At 38.5% G+C, this 14,352-nt stretch overlaps 1 protein-coding gene across 1 annotated transcript; it reads left to right on the top strand.

Annotated features, from left to right (window-relative positions):
* Nucleotides 1-1,233: 1,233 nt before the first annotated feature.
* igfbp2a (insulin-like growth factor binding protein 2a) lies at nucleotides 1,234-13,526 on the top strand. The gene is made up of 4 exons (XM_057337276.1): nucleotides 1,234-1,695; nucleotides 10,299-10,468; nucleotides 11,082-11,222; nucleotides 12,718-13,526. Exons 1-4 carry the CDS (start codon nucleotides 1,332-1,334, stop codon nucleotides 12,874-12,876), a joined length of 834 nt encoding a protein of 277 aa, XP_057193259.1. The 5' UTR covers nucleotides 1,234-1,331; the 3' UTR covers nucleotides 12,877-13,526.
* Nucleotides 13,527-14,352: the final 826 nt, after the last annotated feature.

Genomic DNA, 14,352 nt, shown 5'->3' with positions numbered 1-14,352 from the left:
GGCTCCTGTAGTTTATATAGATTAAGGGCTGTACGAAAGATTACGACAGCACAGCAAAGGCCTTCTTTTTTATTGCCTGTAATGTGTTACTGTTACCTACAGCCTGTAGTCGGGGACGTTTCACTGACAACTGCCTGCATTACTTCAATAATTTAGTATGGACTTTAAATCATCATTATCTTTTGTGTAATCATTGTTACAATGATACAGTAATTGAATCGTTTTCTAACTAAAACTTTACTTCATATAATAATTTATTCAACAAACCATCATTTTCTGTATTAAGCAACGAAATAGATTACATGTATATTTGAAATATATTGCAAGTATACCCTATCACAGGAGGAAGTCCTGTTTAAGGGTTGAGTGTGTTTTTCTCCCTCTTCACCAGAGTTTCTCTTGCCACAAACTCTTTGCCCTGTTTACAGTAGCGGTTAATGCACTTTATAATACACATCTAAAACAATGTGTTTTTAAACAGTGTTCCTCTCAGCGTAGCAAACAATGTGTGGCTCTTTTATAATAGCCTAAGCTTAAACTTCATCCACTCACAATTTTTCCATGTGCTCCTGCAGCTTAATTCAGTTCTCTTAAGCATGACTTTATTGCCAGCCGCAATTCAAACACATTTATAAAATGGAGAATTTAATCAGAGGTGTTTGTAGCTTTTGTGCAAAAAATGGGACGCCAACCATAAAAAGCATACTGTAACTTGTAGAAGAGTTTGGGGAATTTATTGACAGCACAAACGTTTACCTCACCATTGACCCAGCAAACGTTTACATTAACGAAACATCATCCGTCTCAGTACATTTGTTTACACATTTAGAGACCTTTGTTCTCTTTTAAAAACGCATTCATAGAACCCAGTACTAGACGATTCTTAAAATTCAATTAAAAAAACCCTGCTATAGCCTATGTTTGGCATAGGCACCACTAGTATTACGTCGTTCACATCTGCCTCCTGCACATATGCTGTTGTTGCCACCGTTAAAAGTAACATATGTCGAGCGCTACATTTTAACGTGAAACCCACTTAGAGTACATTTATTGTAAATTGTGTTTTGTGGTTGCTTTAATAGCTAAATCTAAAATCCTACCATTCTTTAATTAAACAAAACATGTCGACCAAAAGTGTGAGATAGGACCCCGTGCATAAGACAAACTCAAGGCACTGGCACTCCAGCTCCTTTGAGGTTTTGTTTGACAAAACAGCGGCGCGCCAGTCATCGCCTATGATGTCAGCGGTATATGAGGGCTGATAAGAGAGAGCCCTAGTTAGCCTTCACCTGTTTGCGTGCACAACCACTCCGATTTGCGGATTCGTGGTCATGATGCTGTTCTACGTGAGTTGCAGCTTGCTGCTGGCACTATTGACTTTTTCCGGTGCCGCTCGTTCAGAAATGGTGTTCCGTTGTGCGAGCTGCACAGCGGAGCGCCAAGCGGCTTGTCCAATGCTTACGGAGACGTGCTCGGAGATCGTGCGCGAGCCGGGCTGCGGCTGCTGTCCGGTGTGCGCCCGCCAAGAGGGCGAGCTGTGCGGCGTCTACACACCGAGATGCTCCAGTGGTTTGAGATGTTATCCCAAGCCGGATTCGGATCTGCCGCTGGAGGTGCTGATTCAAGGGCTCGGGAGATGTGGACGTAAAGTGGACAATGAACCCGCAGGAAGCGCCGAGCCACGGGAAGTCAGCGGTAAGTTATTTAAGGGTTGACCATTTATAATGTGTAAACCGAATAGATATGTACGAAATTTATTATTTGCAGAATGAATCATTTGCACAATTCGCCCAATTTCAATGGATTATTTTAGCTGTTAATAGCCTATACCTAAACAAAACTGGCATATTTCTTTTGCAGTGAAATACTGAAATTAGGCCATTAGGTGTTTTATGTTTTTTCACGCTCAATTCTGAAATAAATGGATGTGATTATGGAATGTGAACAGATGTCATAAGAGCTAAACATTTTAAAGCTTAAATGTTTTAATCACGCAGAGTAGAAGCAGAAATAATGCAAACAATGGTGCGATTACCCTCTTATTTAGTTGCCTTCATCGATAAATAATTCAAGTTGCTCATTCTCCCACATTCCTCTAAGCTTTTAATTATATGCACGTGCTGCAGTCCAATGTCTTCTGAAGTTTTTCATCTCCCATGGTAGTTCAGATTTTAGAAAATAGGAGTTTGGGTAAAAAATAAACTGGTGGGTGAATGGAATGATAACAATGATAGCGCGATGGACTTCGTGCTTTGACCCTTTCCTGCAGTAAATTTATCGTGTAGCCTATGTTTGTGTGTGTGTGTGTCAAAGAGAGCTTCTGTTGGGTGGAGGGCTCTGGAAAAAGAGTTCCCACTTTTTGTAATTACAGGAATTGTTATTTTTGGGTTTAGCACTGGAGTGCATAATTTAACATTGTATAGTGAAACCTTTTAAGAACTGTAATTAATGCACTACATCATTTTTTTCTTGAAAAAACTGACATTGTCTCATTATTGTCTCACTCTTATGCATGTTAACAGCTCTTTAACAAGAACGATTTTCAGTATAACAACTTTTTAGTCTATTTTCCACACATACTTCAGAAGAATCTATCATGTATTATCCGAATTGTCGTGATTTTATTAGTGTGCTTCACATTATTTTTAGGCCAAAAACCTTAGTCCCCATTCATTGTGCATGGACAAAATACACCCACTATCATTCTTATAGGAGAGTTCAACTTCAAAATGAAAATTCTGTCCACACCCTCTTGTCATTTCAAACCTGTGTGACTTTCGTTATTTTTAAAAAGATGTTGGTAACAGAAAACAGTCGGTCCTCATTGACTTGCATGGGTTTTGTGTCCATACAATAGAAGTCAATGGGGACCAACGGGTTACCAACATTTTTCAAAATATCTTCTTTTGTGTTTGTTCTTTTGTAAATTCGCACAGGTTTAAAATGACAACAGGGTGAGTAAATGATGACAGAATTTTCATTCTGAAGGTGAATTATTTCTTTAAAAACTTCTTTTGTGTTTCCTGGAAAAAAGTCAAGAAATTTCTTATTACAGATTTGATATTTGATCAGTCTAATGGGTGATTGCTATCAGATGTGGTCTGTCACTGCTCTTTGTATCCTATTTTCACAATGTTTTTACAGCACACCAACTTCTATTCTTTTGCCATAATTTCTAAAGTGTTGCCACTGATGTTGAAAGATCTCATATAACCTGTTGTTTAGGTTGGTACGTTCTCAGGAGCCATCTGTTCTGTGTTTTGCACTTTTTACAAAATATTTCTCCAATTACACACAAAAGAAGATTTGATTTTCAGTTGTTCTTGTGTCCAGACTGTGAATTGTTCACTCACGGCTGTGGCAGACTGCAGAATCAATAAACATTGAAACGACAACAAGGAAATGCTTTTGAACCGAGGAAATTGATATGTAAAAACATATTCAAGGCATCTAAAACAAAAACATACAGCCTTGTTAAAACACGATGTGTAAAAAGTATGGCATTTCCATCCAGGCAGTGGTGTAAAGTAGTAAATGTAATTAGTTACTGTACTTTCTTTTCTCTTTTTGGCTACTTTGTAGTTGTACTGAGTATTAAAGATATTAGCAACTTTTATTCTACTTGACTACATTTTTTAATAAGTATATGTACTCTTTACTCCACTACATTTGTAATGGCTAATGCAATTACACATGACATTTTGCATGGCACCTAACATTTTCCACAGCAGTTTATTTCTGCTACAGAAGAATCAATGTTGCCATTTACAGGGCATTGAAGGAACTAGATCTTGTGCATTTTGCCCTTACTTACTGAAACTTGTCAACATGGCTTCTTTATTTAATATTCTTCTGCGAATACGGGTGCATTATCAGGTAGTCGACATCGCTGGTGTTTTATGTGGGAAGAGGACATGACTGCAGCCGGCGATAACGCCAAAACCAGTGCAAAAAGACTTTCACGTTTGTATACAGCAAAATCGCCAGTGTTAAAAAAGGTCAAATTAACTCTCACAGTGTATATACTGTATAATCCACACTTTGAGAGTGTGGATTATATATACACTGTGAGTGTTAATTTGACCTTTTTTAAAACTGGCGATTTTGCTGTGTAATTTTACTTTGCATTATTTTATTTATCCGTTTTACTGAAGAGAGCTTTTGAAGGACATTGGTTTGCTAATGAGCACTTGAGCTTATCTGAGACTTGGGTGTTTGTAATAGACGTAGGCTATGGTGTCGACCTTGATTTGTTGCAATTTTGAGGTATTTGGTGCGATTGCTCTCCTCACGGATCAACTGTTTCTTGTTTTACACTGACATGTCTTCAAGTGTTGAGGACTAAAGCTTAACTTATAGTCGTGCGTAGGACCTACGCCGTAACCTACGGCATAGCCTACGTACGTAGACGACGCCGTCGTGAACATGTATGGTTCTGCGTTGAGAGTATGCGTCGTACTGCAATTACACTGCCGAAACGCTAGTTGGCTCTTTGTGTTTTCCCGGGTTGCTCTTCTTCGCCGATGTTTTGTGTGTATGCTAGTGTTTGCAAGCGATGGAAGCTGATCGCATCTTAACGGAGTTGGAGCTGATCGAAGTAGAAAAACAGTTACTTTTAATTAAATCACTTAAACAAAAAGCTAGAAACCAGAGATGTCGATGCTCGCCATGTTGTTCTTTTGTGGACTCTGAACTTGCCGGAAGAAGACGCCAGAGAAGAAGACGCCAGAAATGCGTAGAAGGAAGTACGATGCTGCCAAACCGACCAATCACAGCGCTTGCGGTCCGCGTAGGGTCAGCGTAGGGTCCGCGTTGAGTTGACGTGTTGTTATGGGCGATTTTTACTTCTGCGTAGGACCTACGCCGTAACCTACGGCGTAGCCTACGCAGAGCCACGTACCCTGTGCGTACCCTACGCCATAACCTACGGCATAGGTCCTACGCAGAACCATAAATTACGTTTGCTGCTTTGAGCCTACATTCAGTATGAGTAAAATACTCGAGTACTGTTAAAATCAGATACTCTAAGATTTTTACTCAAGTCGTTTTGAAATGAGTGACTTGGAACTTGTAATGGAGGTATTTTCACTGCAAGGTACTTTTACTCAAGTATGGTTTTCAGGTACTCTTTATGCCTCTGCGTCCAAGCTATGAATCTTTATTCATAATTTTCACATTGTGCATGTCACATCCTTCTATTCCTTCACCTGATTTGTGCATTTCATTGAATTTGACTAACTCTATCTACTGTGTTCAGTTAAATATAAAAGGCTTCATGATATAACAAGCATGGTTTGTCCAATTATTATACAGGATCTTCACCAAGAAGGAAACCAATAGGGATATGCTTGTTATCTCGCCCCTTTCATAGTGATCCAAAAAAGGTAGACCTCACAAAGCCCAGATGGGCCTGTAAATAAAGCAACGGCTTACGGACTGTACCTACAGGGATGAGGTAGCAGTACCCGTTGGACAAAAATAGAGCCAACTAATCCCCCTGCTTTCGGCGAGAGTGAGTACGGCTGCCACCCCCTTAGGGCGACTCGGCAACTCGAATGCCAAGAATCTTACCATGTCAGGGTCCAGAATAAACTTTTCAGCTCCCTGCAGCAGCTTGGAGATAACACAAACAATGTGAGAAATGTTATTGAGGCGAGTGCACATGGTGTGAGGTGGGTGTTACAGGCATTCATCCTAAGGACCTCATTGGAATTTGCCGATTTGGTCCTTTTTGTACACGTTACTTCGTATACAAGCTATCAGGGTAAAATGTAAGTGTCCCCATGGTTTGAAGACAACGTTTATTATGTTACTTTGGTGAACCTTGTTAGTCAGCCTTGCGGTGTCTTGTCTGTTTGCTGTAAATCAAAGCCATGTGCCTCTAATAAGTGCTCTTGATCTCTTGTTGTTATGACATGGTTAGCAAGATCGCTGCTTATGTTCAGTACATAATACATGAAACATTAGAAGAAGTCTTTGTGAACATCTACTCAATACATGTTTGTTTTTGTCTCATGCCAAGTGCTTGGGCAGATGTGGTCAGATCCATTATATGCTGTATGCTACTGTAAAACCTCACAGAATCAGATTTGTTAAAGTTTGTCATAAACCCTTATTTGTTCAGAAGATATTTTGAAGAATGTTGGTAATCAAAAACTGCTTTTACCCGTTGACTTCTATTGTATGGACCCAAAACAATGCAAGTCAATGGATACCAACAGTCAATGGATGCATACAGAATATCTTCTCATGTGTTCCGTAGAAGCGAAAAAGTCATACAGGTTTGAGTAAATGATGACAGTATTTTCATTTTTGGGTGAACTATCACTTTAACAACTATGTTAAAAAAGTATACTGAATTAGCATTGAACCAGTAGACAAGATCTCTATCGTATTGTTTCCACCGCCGTCCTTTCAGTGGCCAGTAGAACAGAGATTGTATTTTTGATCCTAAACAGATGGAGAGCAGAAACATTTGTTCATTGTCTTCTCTATTAAGACAAGGTCTGTGTAGTTCCCATTCACCATCAGTGCAAACTACCATGCCAGGGTTCCAGTGGAGAGTTTGCACAGGATGATGCCAGATAAGGTGGTTGTGATTAAGGTTGCTGGCATGACATTATGGCAACAAACTGTTCAGGACTGCGAGTTCTTCCTTTACCCATTCAAACCAGCATGAATTTGGAGCATCCATGCTGTTATATCCTCATGGTAGATATAAAAGTAATGGAAATAACCTAATAAAAGCACTCTGTCTCCTAGTTCCCAAAATGAATCATGTTAATTGTGCATTCATTGGTTTGGCTTGACAATGATGATTGGCTCTCCATGTGGATCATTTTATGCCAAAGGATAGCCATTTGTAGATGCGAAAACCCTCATTTTTTCCTGAAGGACTTGGACAGATTAAAACAGTTCCTTCCACTACATGTGTGTGCTTGGGGAACTTCTAAAAAGTCTGGTACAACTTAATAAGGTTGTAGCTTTGCGAACACAAGGACACAGTCAGATGACACTGATGTCTAAACTGCTGTCAAAGCACATTTTGCACTAATCAATGCAAAAGATTGGTGTACCATTGATGGCTAAAGTAAGCTCTCTCCTGTCCGCTGAAGTCCACCACAAGCTCCTTGGTTTTTCTGACATTCAGAGAGCATTTGTGGTCCTGATACCAGTGTGAGGGTGAATCTCTATATAGTCACATTGGTATCTGTGAATAGGCCTGTCATTGTAGTGTCAACAGCAAATGTGATGATGACGCAGTCGCATGTGTACAGTAGAGCAGTGGGCTGCCTATGGGGCACCGATGCTTGTGAGGAGGTTTGTTCATGTAAACTTAATAAATCAATTGGGCAATTCCCAACATATCCTCCAACCCATACGACTGTGTACGTATGTCGTTTGTCCCTTCCTCAAATATGACAAACACGAGCGTTTACTAAATTAGCGCCTCTCCCGGCTGCAGGCAAAACTATCGCCTTCCGTCATTATAAAATGTGCATTTTGGGGTATTATTTTGCAATAATAGCATGTGATTTTTTATTTTAAAATGTCGTGATAAGTATTTACATTACACCTACACACATGTTCAGGCATTTTGAGCGAGTAACGTAACACATTTATTAAATAACGTGAAACACACGATACAGATACAAAACAGTTCAAATGTTTAAAAAGTACAAATATTCCAAGTGTACCGAGGTCAAACGATCGATTTGTATTATCGTATGTATAAAGTTATCGTATGGCTTCAGTTCAGAAGGTTTGCAACGCGACTTGTTTGTAATACGTTTATACTGTTTTGTTCATTTTATGAATACATGTGACTGTACTTTTACTCGTGTGTTCTTTTTTGTGGTTGACAAGTGGTTAGCAATGCAAAAATAAATGCGTCTTTATCTGCACAAAACGGCATATGGGGTCATTTTCATCACAATCGCTAGAGGGTGCTTAAATTTTAAACGTGAACTTTTGTCGTAATAAGCTAAAAAAAAAAAAAGCTCATTGATGTTTATGTATTATTGAAAGTTGGATGCATTTATTTTTCTTTTCATAAGATTTTATAATTTAATCTCAAATTTTGCCTACGGCACCAGCAGACTCATAACTGCCGTTGATCCCTCTTGCAAAGTCAGCCGGATCAACAGGCGGTGTAGACTAGTGCCCTAACTCCTCTCCCTGCAGTGTTTAGATAAGAAGGGCCACAGTGTGCAGGACCAGTGCCCTTTTGCTTAGTGGGGGTTATCCTCCTTTATGCCAAGACAGGCTTTGTCTGAAGTTTCGCAAGAGAAGCAGGAATGTTTCACCCCTGGCGTGTAAAAACGCCATAGACTTCCACACACACACACACCTGATTTCATTCCACTTATGCAGAACCTGCTGAGACACTAGCTTCAAAGAGATCACCCCACCCCTAAAGGGCACCACTTAGGGTTAAGCAGCGAGGTTTGAAGAACTTCAAAAGTGCTGATGACCTGAAAACATTGCTGAAGTGAAGACTGTTTTTGTTCAAACCTGCTGTTCGGCCATGCTTGTGGTTGCCGTGTACTGCATATTTTGAGAGCTTGGCTATGATTTTAGAGGGGTTATTGCGTTTAATGATTAGGACCAAATCAGAAACAGTTTAGGAGTGTAAACTTTGCAGGTTGATGTAAAAGTCCAAGAATCGAAACTAGAAAACAAACAATGCTAAATTACAAATACATCAATACCAGCGTTTATGTCAACAGCAGTGTTGGGTGTAACTAGTTACTAAGTAATTAGTTACTGTAATTTAACTACTTTTCCCTTAAAAAATAAGTAAGGGATTACTCTTATTTTTTCTGTAATTTAGTTACAGTTAATTTGGATGTAATTGAACTAAATACTGTGTAATGTATACAATAGTGGAATTGACATTAAAATTAAAAGTCTAACTTTAAAATGCATGCATTAATGTATCTTTCTCACATTTGTAATACTTATAGTCAGTTAATAAGAGTACTTTATGTAGTTTTATATGATTTATTTGAATGAATTAAGAGTCATTTCATGTCTATCCTTGAATCACTTAACTGATCAAGGTTGATATAGGATATAGAAAGTAATTAGTAATAAGTAATTAAATACTTTTTGTAGAGAGTAATTTGTACAGTAATCTTATTACATTATTGAATATGTAATTGGTAACTAGTAATTAATTATTTTTTCAGGGTAACTTACCCAACACTGGTCAACAGAGGTTTTTAAAGGGATAGTTCGCCTAAAAAAATGAAAATATGGTCATCATTTAAAACCTGTATGACCTTTTTCCTGCGGAACACAAAATAAGATATTTTCATGAATGTTGATAAACATTGATGTTACCCATTGACTTGCATTGGTTTTGTGTCCAAACAGTATAAGTGAATGGGTACTGCCGTTGTTCGGTTACCACCATTCTTCTAAATATTGTCTTTTATGTTTTACATAAGAAAGAAAGTCATACAGCTTTGAAATGACAAGAGGGTGAGTAAATGTGATAATTTTCATTTTTGGGTGAACTATCCCTTTAAATAGATGGCTAAAACAGATGACATGATGACTTAAAATCAAAGCTTTTAAACTTGTCTGACAGACATTTTTTAATAGTATTTATAATAGTGTTTCCTTGAATACTATTTATTTTTTCGGCAAATGCTGTTTATTGAAATACATGAGAAGTGGGAACCCTAGTGCCCTCAAATCCAATCTAATAAAATCCACAGGATTATAAATAATTAAAAACCACATCCTCTTTGTGTAATGCAGATGAAAAAAGATTAGACACGGGAGACTTGAAGTACCACAGTGTAAATACATTACACTGCTCAGGTTTCATAGTAGAATGCATCCTTCACAAAATGCTTCCCTACAGGGTGCACTGGTCACAGTGTACTATATGATAATACATTTTATAGGATTCTATTTGACATTTGCAATAGCTTCCTTTCACCACTTCCTGTACATGATGCACTAGCATCAGAAGCATTGTTGTCTTTTGTTTATACGGATGTTAAACTACGTGGTCTATATTGGTGCAGAACGAAGGGAAAGTGTTTCAAAACAGGATCTTAGAGCAACATTTTCTCCTTTGCCCCCTCTTGTGCTTTTTTCATTCCCTACAAACCAGCCTGGCTTCCTTGTGAGAGGAACAACAGCTCCTGTGATCTTTTCTATTTGTCTGTATTGCTCCACTATAAGAGGGAGAGAGAAATAACAGCTCAAATGGTGTAACTAGTTTGATTTACTTTTCACAAGCGTCGACTACAAACTAATATTTGTCTGTGTCTTATCATCAGGTGAGGTGCAGGACCCTTTAGACATTGGTCTGACTGAGATTCCTCCCGTAAGGAAGCCCACCAAAGATAGCCCATGGAAGGAGAGTGCTGTTCTACAACACCACCAGCAGCTGAAGAGCAAGATGAGGTACCACAAAGTGGAGGACCCTAAAGTGCTTCGTGCAAAATTGGTAGGTGATGAAAATCTAAATTCAGTCAATAAAATTCTTCTGCACTTTTTGGTTCGGTTTCATCATATTCCAGCTCACAAAGAGTTGCAGAGACAGATTTGTATTTGCATTTATTGTTTTTTTTAATGTTGTTAACAATAGAAGTAGGCATCCTGCATGAATTGAACAATAATTTCCATGAATGCATTAACAACATTCATAACAGGTTCTTTTGTTATTGCCCCTTTTGTACAGTCACAGTGTAACCTTTCAAATTGTGTCAAACAGCACTCCCTAGTGGTCATACTAATACATAGCGATTATTTGCGTAATAAAACTTTTACTAAGAACACTAAACTAAGTGCCTGACTAAATAAAGTGCTGAATGCTACAATTCTAAAAAAAATTCACCTAAAAATACAATTTGTAGTTGTTTACTTGATTTTAAATGCAACCATATAACATACATGGTGTTCCATACTCCATATTTGCCTGTGAAATCATTTCTGCATCAGGTGTAACAGTTTAGTGTGTCTCATAGCATAATGAATGTCTCATGATTAATTATATTGTTATTGTATCAGCTATACAGGCTTTTAGTAAAACTTTAAGAACATTTATTTATGTATTTTAGAGTCAGTGTCAGCAGGAGCTGGACCAGGTGTTGGAAAGGATCTCAAAAATGCCCTTCAGTGATAACAGGGGTCCTCTGGAAGACCTTTATTCAATCCATATACCCAACTGTGACAAGAAAGGCCAGTACAACTTGAAACAGGTATTCTTTTCGATACATCAGAAATAACGTAACAAGCTTGAGGTATATTAGGTATATTAGTCTCTCTCGATAGTTTATATAAAATACTTTTGGTAAGTTTACATTTTAACATTTAAATTTTATCTTTCTGCCAAATTCGTCATAATGATGTTATACTTTATATATACAGCCGTGGAAAAAATTAAGAGACCGTTTTTCTGATTTTAAAATGTACTATTTATAGGTATGTTTAGGTAAAATAATCCATTTTGTTTCATTCTGTGAACTACTAACAATATTTCTCCCAAATTTCAAATAAAAAGATTGTTTCTATTTGAATTTATTTGCAGAAAATGAAAACTGGAGAAACAGGTCAAAAGAAAAGAAAAGATGCTCTGTATTTTTTCAGACCTCAAATACTGCAAAGAAAACAAGTTTATATTTACTTTTAAGCAATACAACAGTAATATTTGTACATATTTAGGAAAAGTTCCAAAGATAAACGTTTTTTATGTGATGACCTTGATTTTTATCTTGTCATGCTCTCAAGTCTTTCCCATTTTTTGCTGGATTCGCTTAATAGGACTAGGTGTTATCCCACCATTTCAGCACAGTTGAATTGCCCAATAGGACATTTCCCTATGCAGGGGGAGCAGTCAAGAATATGAATAGAGGAAAGGAGATCCGAGGTTTTACTGGGTTAGTCGGGTTGGCATCCTCTGTGTTTGGGGGATATATAATTATAGAAATACATAGCATACTTACCTTTCCTTGCCATTATCAGAGAATCATCTCATGAGTTGTGTGTCCCACTTTCATCACATCCATTATCCTAGGTGAAAGATGCCTTTTGGTGAGGTGCTGCTGATTATCCCCTTTCCCGACAATGCGACAAATCGTCAGAGTTGCACCTCAGCCTCATTGGGTTTTTCGGCCCTTTACCACAAGACACCCTCAGCCAAGGGAGGCCCACCGCAGGTTGATCGGACCTGGGTGTGTGTCGCATTGTTACATGGTAATTTGGCAGCCCATGCTGTGTCCATCCGCCTCAACCACAGCCAGTGGCTTCTTCTTTCCGCACCACTGGCCAGTTCTTGATCATCCTCCACTGGACCTGTCCTCTAAACCCCTCTTCCTGTGTCAATTAGCTCATCCAGATTAGTGACTGCAGCCTCAACAACACTTACTTTGCTGGTAGCTCGGTGGCATCACACCTCAACGCAACCAACCCGTTGGCTAAGGCTGTTCTAGCCCCAGTGGCACCATGACTATATGTCACTCCTGTGGTTTGATTTTGTTTAAATTCAACAGACACTGAACTGGAATGGCCACAATACTTCTAGAAATGCTGATCTGAAACTAAAATTTGGAATGATCTCTTAATTTTTTCCGCGGCTGTATATATACAGTATATATATAAATTGAGAATAAAATCCAACAAATCCAGTAAATCCCTTTAAGTCTTAAAAGTATTAAATTTAGACATTTAGAAATATGTCTTGTTCATGTCTTCCAGTGTAAGATGTCAGTGAATGGACATCGTGGTGAGTGCTGGTGCGTGAATCCCCACACAGGAAGACCAATTCCAACTTCTCCTTTGATACGTGGCGACCCCAACTGCAACCAGTACTTCGATGACCTAGAGATGGATCCCCCTGTGGAACCTCAAAACTAACAAAGCCTTGAGCCTTCACCTTTCTAGATCTTCAACCCAACCAACCCTCACCCATGACCTCTGAGGAGTCAGCGTTTTACACTCTTTAAGCACGTTAACCTTGTGTGTTCATACTTTTTGAAGATCAGCCATACTTTGAAACTACACTTAAAATAGCATTGTTACACTTTAAGTACTGACAAGTTGGTGAGCTAGTGCCTTACCTTAGATAATTTAGAGGGTGTAAGTAAATCGAACTGTATATCGTAGTCTTAAAATTATTTTGGCAATTATGTAGGCAAACATATGTTGTTAATTTCATTTGCTGAGAATGCATTTGGGATATTCAAATGCATACACAAAGGACTAGGACCAATCAGAAACAGCAGGGTGTTTACACAAATTCATCTGATGTACAAATTGCATGGAGCTACTGACATCTGGTGGTTACAGTAAGAAACTGAAAATATAACTCATGGACAGTGAAGATTTGCTCAATACATGTAACAGCTATGCACTAACTGTTATATTGTGATTTACTTTGTGCACTTTTATACACACTTCACGTTTCAGCTATAAATCATTGTTACTTACCTATGGACCATGTTTTAAATGTATACTTACAATAAACAAGTATTAAGGTTTTGGATTTATTTGCAGTAAAAAAGTAATGATCCTCTTTAAAGAGCAAGTAACACCTACAAATCAGAACAACTATAATAGGTGAGCACCACAGTGTAATACTGTATGAAACAAGACACTAGAAATCTTAAAGCAACACTTTGTAGTTTTTTTTACCTTAAAATAATGTCTCTAAAATTATTTCAGTGATAGAACAACTCTTAACTGGGCGGATTCTACTCACTTTACTACCCAAGCAGCCTCATAGCGACTACAACCACACTCTGTAAGTTCTGTGTTCGGGTCGGTACATCCCCTGCCTGCAGAAGAGTGAGACATGGGGCCCTATTGTACACCTGGCGCGACTCGGCGCAAGGCGCAGCGCAAGTGTTTTTGCTAGTTTCCGCCCGATGCAGTTCTCATTTTCCCGTCCGGCACCGCATTGTTTAAATAGCAAATGCATTTGTGCGCCCATGGGCGTGTTGGTCTAAAAAAGAGGTGTGCTCAGGGGCATTGTTGGCGCGTTGCTATTTTGAGGAATTGAAATTAGACTGCGCCATAGACCAACTCAAATAATGCCATTTTATTTGTCATTAGTAGAAAATGTGCCTCTGGGCGGGTCCACATACAACGCGCTTTAACTTTACTTATTACACAGAGGGAAGCGCAGCAGCACGCAAACATGCCAAATATAAAAATAAATGGATTACAATGTAAAAGATTATTATTGTGTACATAAAGATAAAAATCTGGCTTGTCATGTAGATGATCTGCTCACACGCTTTAACCTCTGTCATGTCAGACACATGTGTTTTATGTGGAGAGAAGGGCATGGCATTGTTCAGACAAACCTCACGCACGAGCAGATGCGTTTCC

The sequence above is a fragment of the Triplophysa rosa genome, linkage group LG7, assembly GCF_024868665.1.
Source record: "Triplophysa rosa linkage group LG7, Trosa_1v2, whole genome shotgun sequence".
NCBI lineage: Eukaryota > Metazoa > Chordata > Actinopteri > Cypriniformes > Nemacheilidae > Triplophysa > Triplophysa rosa.
This window is presented reverse-complemented; position numbering and strand designations above follow the sequence as displayed.

Bases quoted from the DNA above. Each gene is read 5' to 3' on its own strand.
- igfbp2a (XM_057337276.1), top strand. From the start codon at position 1,332: ATGATGCTGTTCTACGTGAGTTGCAGCTTGCTGCTGGCACTATTGACT. The intron at 10,469-11,081 runs GTAGGTGATGAA...TATGTATTTTAG, and splicing joins AAGTGCTTCGTGCAAAATTG to AGTCAGTGTCAGCAGGAGCT. The intron at 11,223-12,717 runs GTATTCTTTTCG...CATGTCTTCCAG, and splicing joins GCCAGTACAACTTGAAACAG to TGTAAGATGTCAGTGAATGG.